The sequence below is a fragment of the Eptesicus fuscus genome, chromosome 21, assembly GCF_027574615.1.
Source record: "Eptesicus fuscus isolate TK198812 chromosome 21, DD_ASM_mEF_20220401, whole genome shotgun sequence".
Lineage (NCBI taxonomy): Eukaryota > Metazoa > Chordata > Mammalia > Chiroptera > Vespertilionidae > Eptesicus > Eptesicus fuscus.
In genome coordinates, this window is record NC_072493.1 from 1,357,243 (window position 1) to 1,368,716 (window position 11,474).

Genomic DNA, 11,474 nt, shown 5'->3' on the forward strand with positions numbered 1-11,474 from the left:
ATTGATTTTGGTAACGTGATCTACCAGGCTAGTTTCAGTGTGTGTGGTGTGTGTGTATTCATCCACCACACACATAGGGAATGCCCATTGCTTCCCCGCTCTGCGTTGGGACCTGATGGTTTATAAGTAGAGAAGGCACATACTATAATCATTTTGTGATAAGGATTTCAAGCCCGCAATCCATGGGTATGTTTGGAGGTGGTCCTCAGATTCTTACGAGGGCTTTCATTGGATTCTCAGAGCATCTGTGATCCCAGAAGACTAAGGACCACTCCTTTCAAGGGACGCCTTCTACACATGTGGAAAGTTCAGTGACAGAGCAAGAAGGTGTTTAGCAAAGGGCTGTGTTGAGAAGGTGGGGACCCTTGGGGTGATGGGAGATCAGAGGAGGAGGGGATTCGTAGGGACTGCAGTGTCTGAAAGGACATCCGAGAGAAGGTGGGACTTGGGTCTTAAAGAGTGAGACAGAAAAAAAGGACGTCAGGGCATTCCAGGCTGGGAGTGAGGGTGAGGCTGGAGCAGAGCTGACCAACAGAGACTCTGAGCTGGACTCAGGCCTCAACAGACCTTGCAAAGCTGCTCCTCTCCCTTGGGGCTCCTGACTCCATGTGGCACCCCAGAGTGGGGCTTCTGGGCTCTGTGGGACCCACTGCCAATGGAGCCAACGTCACAGGTCTGTGACATCATAGGTCCCGCCATGACCAGGAATCCTGACTCTATTCCATGGCCACAGGCTGACAGATCCTCACTCCCAGCTCCTGCACTTGCTAAAAATGACAAGGAGGGTCAAGCGAGAGCGTAAGGATGACCCGGGCCAGCCTGCCCTCACTGTGTCCATTCTATGACAGGGACACGAGAATGGGGAGGGCCAGCAGGTTGGGCGTCGTATAGGAAGGACCGGCCTGGGACTGGACAGAGGACTGTCTCCACGCTTCATTTCCCAGAGGCTGTCCCTACTGTGCTCTAACCTGGTCCTTCTCTGCCAACAGTTGCAGATGATTGCAAATATCTGCGGCTGCAGAGCGGACGACTCCGAGGCCCTGCTGCGGTGTCTGAGGGCAAAGTCCTCCCAGGAGCTGCTGAGCATCGGCCAGGTGAAGGGTCTGGGCAGGGCTGCCCTTTGAATGGAATGGTGGACAAACCTGACCGCTCTTATTTACTTTGACTTGGGACTTGGAAAGGTATGGGGGCTGGGGATTCATGGTAATGGCTGTAAAAATGTGGACTGTAGGTCATTTAAAAATATATATACTTTTATTGATTTTAGAGAGGAAGAGAGAGAGAGAGAAATAGCAATGATGAGAATCATGGACCAGCTGCCTCCTGCACGCCATCTAGTGGGGGATCAAGCCCGAAACGTGGGCATGTGCCCTGCCTGGGAATCGAACCGTGACCTCCTGGTTCCTAGGTCGTTGCTCAACTACTGAGCCACTCCAGCTGAGCTGCAGGGTAAAAGTTGGCTGGATGTACTCCCAGAGCTTCATTCAGTGGGAATTTGGATTTCTAACAAGTTCGCAGGTAACACAGATGCTGCTAGGAGCCAGGCTTGGAGAACCACTGGGCTAGGCCACTGTTTCTCGTAGGTGGATACTATGATTACCCCTTATTTGCAGATGAGGAAACTAAGGCACAGAGACGCTGACCCCCTTGCTCAGGCAGCCGGATGTATGGGGATGGACCAAGACTGGCTTAATTTCCCTTTCCTATCACATTTGCTAGAGTGGGTTGGCTCGGAGGCTGGGGTTTGGGGCCAGCAGATTTTGCAAACAGAGACAGCTTCCGCCCTTTCTCATTTCAGGTAGCCAAGTCTTTCACGCGAATGGTGGATGGTTTTTTCTTTCCTGACGAGCCTCTAGAACTGCTGATTAAAAAAACATTCCGTTCAGTTCCTTCTATCATCGGGGTCAATAACCACGAGTGTGGCTTCCTGCTGCCCATGGTAAGAAGTCTCAGTCTGCCTCCTGTCGCTCCCTCCACAGAGGGGCAGGGGTTTGCTCCCACAGCCGGCCACTCCCACGGATCACACACGTGTTTTGAGGGATGGAACCCATCCGCCGAGCACAGAGAGGTCATCCTTCCTCTCTCTGAAGGAAGGTGACTAGGGATTGGGGTCAGCCAGGGCAGGTGTCGGTCCTGCTCCTCATTAGGTTTATGGCAAAAGAAACAACTCTGTATAACACACTAAGAGACAATGGGGTCCATTTGAGCTCTGCTCAAAACACCACAAATGCTCGTTTCAAATACTAGTAAGCACAGTTCCTACTTCGAAGCTATTAAAATCCATGCAGGTTCAGAAAACTTCAGGCCTTCACAACTTCATGTTCTGGCATTTGGATGTCCAAGAATGCTCTCTAACCTGGTGCACTGGTGCAAGCTGCAAAAGCATCAACTCCTTTCGTTCATCCCACGAGAATGAGCTGAGCACGTACTGTATGCTCTGAGCTCTTACAAAACTCAAGCAGGCAACAGTGAGCAAGTCATATGGATTCAGGTTTCCGCATGCCTCCGTGACCCCCTGGTTCATAGGTCAATGCTCAACCACTGAGCCACACCGGCCGGGCACAAATGCCCTCTTCTGATGAGGACATCAGTCAAATTGGATTAGGGCCCAGCTAGCATCCTCATTTTAACTTCACCACCTCTTTTTAAAACCCTGTCTTCACACAAGACACATTATGAGGTCCTGGGGTTAGGGCTTCACCATAGGAATGTGTGGGAGACACACTCACACAGCCCATAATGTGGCCTTTCCACAGGGCAGCTACGGGGTCCCACAAGCTACAGGTATAACAGATGGCTATCTTTTATCAAATGAGAGGAGAAACTTGCTTAACCGATGCATGGAAGCTATTTCTACTCATGGCCCCGGGGGCTGGCAGGGTCACTGCTTTTCCCAGCCTCCCCTCTGGAAGGGGGCGCCTGCACCCTCACAGAGACCAGCTTCCCTTCCGATGCCTGAGGTGCTCACAGGTGCCCCGCTTCTCTCCACAGAAGGAGTTCCCTGAGATCCTCGAGGGCTCCAACATGTCCCTCGCCCTGCAGCTGCTGCACACTATCCTGGTAAGAAAGTTCTGGATTCCGAAACCCACCTGGGACCGGGGACTCATATTCGCTGCATGCCTGCCAGGCTGTGGCCTGGGTTCTAGCAATACTGAGGGCCATTCTTCAACCATTTGTTCATTCCCTCCCTGCACACAGGCATCCCGGGCAGGAGGATGGAGAGTCGGACCCCTTTCCTTCCTCCCTTTCGTCTTTCCATAAGCATTTATTCAGTGTGTGCTCTGCGCCAGGTCCATTTCACCCACTTATTCATTGACCAAGTGTTAAGTGAGCGTCCACGTGCCCCTCCTTCCCTAACACTGGGGTGCAATGATACGCAGGCACATCTCTGTACTTGAGGAACCTGTAGGCTGTTGGGATGGACAGACCCGACAAGACACTTCCGTGCGTTGCTGCACCAATCAGGGCAGAGGGATGCCCAGGGCTCCGTGGTATCTGTGTTGTCCATGGTGTCTGTAGGAGGGAGCAGTTGGCTCGCTCAGGGGAGGGATTTGGAGTTGGAGTTAGGTTTGTCTGGCGAATGGAGGATCAGGGCTGAGAGGAGCGGGCGGAACCGAGAGAACCAGGGAGGGCAGAGCAGTGTGACGAGGTCAGGGAAGGGGTCGGCTGCTGCGTATGGAAGGCATATAAGGTTCCATCCCAGGGGCTGGGACAGAAGAGCGACATGATTCGATGTCCATTTGAGGAAGGGTCCTGTGTCTGCAGCGTGGTCCAGGCTGGAGGCAGGGTGCCTCAGGTCCTACGGCTTAGACAGGGTGTTGGCTGAGTCGTGGCTGCCTGGTGATGACAGCTGGGACTAAAGTGTGAGTGCCGGCCCGGAGGCAGTGCTGGTACCAGGGGCAGGGCTGGCTTCACGGGCATGGGATCTGTGTAGTGCCAAGGGCCTTTTGCTCAGAAGGGTCCTACACGTGGTTGGATGTCCTGTGTCACCATCTTGAAATTCCTGTAATTTTGGAACCATTTTTCACTTGGCACTGGGTCCCTCAAGTGGCATAGCCAGTTCTGCCCAGGGGTGGCTGTTTCTGAAACACTTCAGAGAGGTGTGTATACTGTGATTAAGAGCGTGGGATTTTTAAAAATATATTTTATTGATTTTTTACAGAGAAGAAGGGAGAGGGATAGAGAGTTAGAAACATCGATGAGAGAAACATTGATCAACTGCCTCCTGCACAACTCCTCCTGGGGATGTGCCTGCAACCAAGGTACATGCCCTTGACCGAAATCGAACCTGGGACCCTTGAGTCCGCAGGCTGACACTCTATCCACTGAGCCAAACTGGTTAGGGAAAGAGCATGGGATTTAGATGCAAATAATCTTGTGAAAGAATCATGGTTCCACCAGTATGGGGCCAACCACTTTAGCTCTCTAAGCCTCAGTTCCCTCATCTGTGAAATGGGGCTGATTCTGATCATTTGCACCACAGGCTCGCTGTGTGGATTCCATGGGCCAGTGCGTGTGGAGCGCTCAGCATCATGCCTGCACAGGCAGATGCCCCACGTGTGGGCTGCTGTCACTGACCTGGGTCTCCTGTGACTGTGATCTTTTGCAGCACATCCCCAGCCAGCATTTACACTTCGTGGCGGATGAGTATTTCCACGAAGAGCAATCCATTTTTGAAATACGAAATAGTTTTCTGGACTTGCTTGGAGATGTGTTCTTTGTGGTCCCGGGGCTGATCACGGCTCGATGTCACAGAGGTGAGTCCCTGAGCCACCCCCCTGCAGGGCCACAGCACAGCAAGGCTGGTGCCTGCGGACCGGCCCCCTGCTCAGCCCTCTGTTCCCTTACTGAGGGGGACCTCTCAGGGGTGTCTGGGGTATAACCGTGAAGGCCAACTTGTGTAGTCGCCCTGCCTTTCAGAGTTCAGGAATGTTGATCCTTTGTTATTGTTTGTGTTCCTTCTGCTTCTTCAGGGCCGTGGAGCAAACTCCCACCTCCCCATAATTTTCTGGGGCCAAACCTCCAGGTTACTTTCTGTTTGTAAATGTCTTAGCTATAAGGAGGGCTGGAGCATTCAGAAAGAGAAGATTACTTGTGAGGACACAGAGCCACTCTTCCTCCCTCTTTCCCTCCCTTCCTTCCTTTTTTCCTTCTCTCCTTCCCTCCCTCCTTCCTTCCTTCCTTCCTTCCTTCCTTCCTTCCTTCCTTCCCTCCTTCCCTCTTTCCTTCCTTCCTTCCCTCCTTCCTTCTTCTCTTCCTTCCATTCTCCTTTCCTTTCCTATAAGAGACTCACTTTAAAACTAAAGATGCAAATAGGTTGCAAGTGAAAGGATGAAAAAAGATATTCTATGCAAGCAGTACCCAAAGGAGAGTGGGCATGGCCATCTTCATGCCAGACAAAAGAGGCATTAGGATGAAATTGTCACAGAATTGTCACAGACTAAAAGAGACAGAGAAGCACATCATATAAAGATAGAAGAGTGAATTCATCCAGAAGATAGAACAATTATCAATCCATATGCACCTTACCACAGAGCCCCAAAATGTATAAAGCAATAGCTGACAGAATTGAAGGGAGAAATAGTTTTGCATCAATAGTTGGAGACTTCAACCCCACTTTTAATAATATCTGGATAAACTCTGCAAAAAATAGGCAACGAAATAGAAGATTTGGACAACAACAGGTCGGGGCACGTTCTTCTCAAGTACGCATGGAGCATCCTCTGGAAGAAAGCGTATGTTGGACCAGAGAACAAGTCTCAATAAGTTTAAAAAGATGTAAATCATCCCTAGTATCTTTTCCAACCACAATGAATGGAAATTAGAAATCAATATAACAAAAGGAAATTTGGAAAATTAACAAATACTTGGAAAGTAAACAGCACACTCTTTTTTTAACATTTAAAAAATTATGGCAAAATATGTATCAAAAAATTTAGCATTTCAGCTATTTTTAAACATATGGCTCAGTGAAATTGAAGTTTATTCCCATTGCTGTGCAGCCATCACCACCATCCATCTCCAGGACTTTTCATCATCCTAAACTGGAACTCTGTCCCCATGACACAGGGACTCCTCACTCCTTCTGTCTCTATCAATTTTGACTATTCTAGCTACCTCATATAAGTGAAATCAGACAATATTTTTTATTTTGTATCTGGCTTAATTCACAGCATAATGCCTTTGATATTTACCCAGGTTGTCCCATGTGTAAGAATATCATTCCTTTTTTAAAAAATATTTTTTTTTATTGATTTCAGAGAGAGAGGGAGAGGGAGAGGGAGAGAGAAAAAGAGAGAGAGAGAGAGAGAGAGAAGAGAGAGAGAGAGAGAAATATCAATGATGATAGAGAATCATTGATTGGCTGCCTCCTGCATGCCCCCTACTGGGGATGAGCCCACAACCCAGGCATGTGCCCTTGTGCCTTCAGTCCACAGGCGGATGCTCTATCCACTGAGCCAAACCGACTAAGGCCGAATTTCATTCCTTTTTAAGGCTGAACAGTTTTCCACGGTACCACATTTTGTTGACCCCTTCAGCATCCACAGACATTTGGGTTTTTTTCTACCTTTTGGTTATTGTGACTAATGCTTCCATGAACATTGATATACAAATGTCTGTTCAAGTTTCTACTCCCAATTAGTTTGGGGGCATGTCCAGAGGTGGGATTGCTGGATCTGATGGTAATGCTATGCTGCACATTTTTGAGAAACCACCATATTGTTGTCCACAGTGGCTGCAGCATTTTAGGTTCCCAGCAATACATAAGGATTTCAGTTTCTCCACATCCTCCCCAGCACTTGTTATTCACCGTGTGTGCATGTGTGTGTGTGTGTTTTAAACAATAGTCATCCTATCCATGGCTGTGAAGTAGTATCATTCTCGTTATGATTTGCATTTCCCTAATGATTAGTGATGTTGGTGCTTTAATGGGAGACTTCGTAAGCATGACCACCCTTATCCAGTAGAGGAAAATGAAAAGAAGATTCAGAGAAAGCGGGGGAAGCTAGAGCACAAAGGCCTTTCGTAGAAGAGCGGTGGAGGGATGCGGGGTGCACATGGGGCATCTTGGAAGCAGGGAATAGCTTTGTTCTGTTTGTCAAAGGCCATTGAACTGGGTCAATGAGAGGAAGTCACGGAGGTAGACCTTGGGTCCATGTGAAGGGCTTTTTTTGAAAACTAGAACCCTTGCCCTTGCAGCCTGTCCTGGACGGGCATCGAGCTCTTCGCCACCAGGGCTGCGAGGGCCTCTGGAGCCGGAAACGCAGGTCTCCAGGAAGGAGGAGGGAAGGCAGCTTTGTCCAGGTCGCCTCTTGTATGGGGCTGCCCCACCATAGGTTTGGCAACCGGGCCGAGCCGGCGGGATGCAGCCCCAGCCCCGCTCCCCGCAGGGGCGCTGCCACGGGCTCTCTCCGCCGCTGCAGACGCGGGCGCACCTGTGTTCTTCTACGAGTTCCGGCACCGGCCCCACTGCTTCCAGGACAGCAAGCCGGCTTTCGTCAGAGCCGACCACACGGACGAAATCCGCTTTGTTTTCGGAGGCGCCTTCCTGAAGGGGGATGTCGTCATGTTCGGTAAGGAACCCGCCTGGTTTGGGGCGGGGGGCGGGCAGGAACACGGGGGGGGGGGGGGGGAGAAGACAGGCCACCCCACCGTTTGCCAAAGCCCCTCACCCACCCCAGCACTACGCAAGCGCCGGAGGACGTTTTCCTTTATTTGTTTGCTCTGTGGCTTACAAACGTGGCCTCCCCGGAACGTGGCCTCCTGGTGCTGTTAGAAGCCGCCATGCGAACCGGCTGCCGGGTGCGTGTTCCCGTAGTTCCACCGCCTGAGGGGTCGGCGGGGGGCGGTCACGCAGTCTAATGAGGAAGATCAGACCGCCTTCTCCGTCTCTGGCTGCTGGTCCACCGCCCTGCCCTTCTCGGACCCCGCGGGGCTACCACCCAGGGCTTTAAGGCAGGAACCTCCCTTTCCGCCCTCGCCGCCCAAAGTGGCCCGGATGCCAGCGACCTCGACCTCGTGTAAATGCTGTGGACGGCTACTGCTGAGGGCCACTCGTTTGGTGCCCATCAGATGAGGTTATCAATAGAAACAGCGACAGGAACTGCGCACAGAAACTACCCCTAAAACACTTCGCTTTAGACGGGTGTGCAAGGCGGGCTCCTGGCACTGAGGACAGAGCTGCTCCTGTAGAGCGTGTGCGTGAGCGTGTGCGTGTGCGTGTGCGTGTGCGTGTGCGTGTGCGTGTGCGTGTGCGTGTGCGTGTGCGTGAGCGTGTGCGTGTGCGTGAGCGTGTGCGTGTGCGTGAGCGTGTGCGTGAGCGTGTGCGTGTGCGTGTGCGTGAGCGTGTGCGTGTGCGTGTGCGTGTGCGTGTGCGTGTGCGTGTGCTGCGGCGCAGTCATCCCTTCGTTTGTCCATTCTCGTCTTATCACACCGATCATAGCAACCACCTCCGAGGTCGCACGGGGATGAAATGAAATAATTCCCAGAAGCACACTTTTATTATTACTCAGCAGCCATTACAGAGCCTGAGCTATTGATGGGTACACAGACTCTCCACGTGGGAAAAAATAGAATGGCATATGTGTCAAAGGGTGAAATTCCGTGTTTTCTAAAGAGCTTCTAAAACCAATGAGCAAAGAACCTGGGTAACAGACACAGACAGTCTGTGGAAAAGGAAATGTGTCCGGCGTTTAAACGTGAAAACCCACTCAGCCTCACTGTCAGCAAGGGCACTGAGGACTTGTCCTGACGGAGGAATCGGCCCCAATTATTTCCATCATTATTGGGGCAGGTGTGGGGAACAGACAGCCTCATGTGTTCACGGAAAAGTCGACGAAAATCTGAAATGCATATGGTCTTTAGCCTAGCAATTCTACTTCTAGGGTGTTTGTGTGTGCGTGTCTTTGTGTGTGCAATTATACTTCCGCATGTGCAAAAATAAACCTGCTCACTAACACACTTGTTTTACTAGCAAAAGCCCAGAAATAAGTAAAGATACCTTAATAGAGTATTGGATACAGGAATTATATATTTATACCAGTGGCCCGGTGCATGAAATTCGTGCATATTAAAAGGGAATTAATTAGAGGAAATATTTTAATATTACTCTTTGCCCTTTCTCTATAATAGAAGTGTCAGAGATGAAAGAAAATTAGTAAAATGTATATGCAAATCTCCCTCCTGTCAGAGTCTGGGGCACACTGTGGGACCCAGAATCAAGTCCCTGCCCAACCGCGTGTGCCTTGAAATCGTGCGAGACCCAGACCCGGCCTGCCCCACCCCCGTCAAGCCCTGCAGAGCAGGGAGTGCAGCCTCAGGTCCCCCAGCCCCAGCGTGAGGGCGCGAGGGTGCAAGGGCACGAGGGTGTAAGGGCGTGAGGGCGTGACAACCATCTTTATTATATAGGATAACTGCATATAAACATATATGTAGGGTGTCCCAAAAATGTATACACACACTTTGAATATTTATAGAGGCAGTGTTTATTAAAATACATTTCATTTTCAAAATTGAGCTATCAGCTGTTACAGTATGTATACATTTTTTGGGGACACACTGTTTTATATAACAATAAATAATAAGTGGAAGTTTTATAGGCGACACTGTGGAACTATCTCCTAGATAGAATTTTAGTAAAAAAGAAGATGCAGAATCCGTGTCCATTATGCTACTGGGAGTATAAAAACGGGTCCGCCTAACCCTTGTACATGCCTAGTCGGCCTTCAGAGGGCGCCCAAGGACCTGGTATCATCACTGCCTCAGGCTGGTAACAGTGGAGAGAAGAGATGGGAGGGAAACTAATTTTTATTAGATACTCTTTCTGCACTTTAGGTTTTGTGCTTTGAACATAATGCTTTGAGCATTACTCCTTCAAATAAAGAAAGGCAATCATTAGAGAGAGGAGAGAGCGAGGGTCCCTTTCCCCAAGGCACTTGTAGCCTCAGGGGAGTGGCTGGAAGAGCATTGTGCACGGGGAAGATGTGTGTTCAGCCTCACTACTTGGAGGCCATGCTTTCTTGGGCAAGTCCCAGGTGCCCTGAGCCTCAGTATCTGCAAAAGCAAAATGAGAAAACCGGGAGGAGGGATGTGAAAGGCATTCATCAAATGCAAGGCACCTCGGCACCATCCTGGGAGCCGGATTTTGTGATTATCTCCCTCAGAAGGAGCCACCGAGGAGGAGAAGTTGCTGAGCAGGAAGATGATGAGATACTGGGCCAACTTTGCTCGGACGGGGTAAGTACGCCTTGGGGTCTCCCACAGCCGGCGCTTGAGGATGAAAAGCTCACTGCCCCCCCCCCCCCCCCCCCCGTTTCTGCTCTCCCAGGAATCCTAACGGAGCTGGTCTGCCTCAGTGGCCCGCTTACGATCAGAAGGAGCACTACCTGCAGCTGGATTTGAACCTGAGTGTGGGACAGGGATTGAGAGCCCAGAAGGTGGAGTTTTGGACGGAAACCCTCCCCTTGATCATGGCCACTTCTGGAGGGAGCCACCTGGGTCCTCTCTTCTCCGTAATCTTCCTTTCCCTGCTTCTGCCTTTCTTTTCCTCTTTTTCTCAGGGAGGGGGTATCTCTGTGTGAACTGGATTTTCCTCCTCCTGCTGCAATTTCTCCCGCCATCGTTGGCTTCTTTCTGTTGTTCAGCTGCTTTACGGAGTCAGCTGCTTTCGCTGATCCTTAGGGAATTCTCTGCAACATCAAAAAAGTGCAATTTGCCTTGAAGGCTACCAGATTTCTTCAATACATCTGCGAGGGGGCGGGGGGGGGGGGGGGGGGCTGGCCTCTTAGTTGGCATAATAATGATCGTGTTTTGCATATGAAATAAAAGCAGAATGTAAAATACATGCGGGGAACAGAATTTAATTCTGGGCTAAAAACTACCCCCCCCCCCCCACACACACCACACCCAAGAGGAAGCAGACTGTCTATCAGAAAAGGTGTCTGCTTGTGTTACCTGAAACGTGAGTCTTCCGACCCCATCCAGGCAGGCTGCAGCCACAGCCAAGCGTGGATGCCCTGACGATCACTGGCTTGAACAGGGCTCTTCTGTGGCTCAGAGAGAGGTGGGGAGGGAGGCATGCCAGCCAGCCTCCTTCTCAGCAATGGAAACCAGACACCTTCTAAGGTCAGGAACCCAGAAGTCGCACTCCAGGCAGCAAGGTCAGGCCAAGGACACCAAGGAGAAGAGATGTTTCCCTGATGGGGTGGAGGCGAATCGATCGTTCAGGAAATCGACACTGGGTGCCTGCTATGTACCAGCGTATCCCCACTGGGAGACAGTGGTGAGCAGACAGACAGACAGGGAGCCAACATCCACCCAAGTGATTATCTTACCGTGTATGTTTGTTCCTTCCACTCAGCGGAAGTAAGGTGTTTTAAGAAAGTGTAACAAGGGAACCTGCTTTAGATTGAAGTCGTAGGGGGCTGTCTCTGGGAACGTAACACTTATAATTTTAAGAAGGAGGGATTGCAGTT

At 50.6% G+C, this 11,474-nt stretch overlaps 1 protein-coding gene across 1 annotated transcript in view; it reads left to right on the top strand.

Moving 5' to 3' along the window:
• The window catches only part of CES5A (carboxylesterase 5A), a 70,839-nt gene extending 59,998 nt beyond the window's left edge, over positions 1-10,841 (top strand). The window contains exons 8-14 of the mRNA XM_054711056.1: positions 990-1,094; positions 1,799-1,939; positions 2,992-3,060; positions 4,610-4,757; positions 7,425-7,574; positions 10,164-10,236; positions 10,328-10,841. Coding sequence (XP_054567031.1) covers positions 990-1,094; positions 1,799-1,939; positions 2,992-3,060; positions 4,610-4,757; positions 7,425-7,574; positions 10,164-10,236; positions 10,328-10,580 — 939 coding nt within the window. The 3' untranslated portion in view covers positions 10,581-10,841. The remainder of the gene's footprint in view (positions 1-989; positions 1,095-1,798; positions 1,940-2,991; positions 3,061-4,609; positions 4,758-7,424; positions 7,575-10,163; positions 10,237-10,327) is intronic.
• The last annotated feature ends 633 nt before the right edge of the window (positions 10,842-11,474 follow it).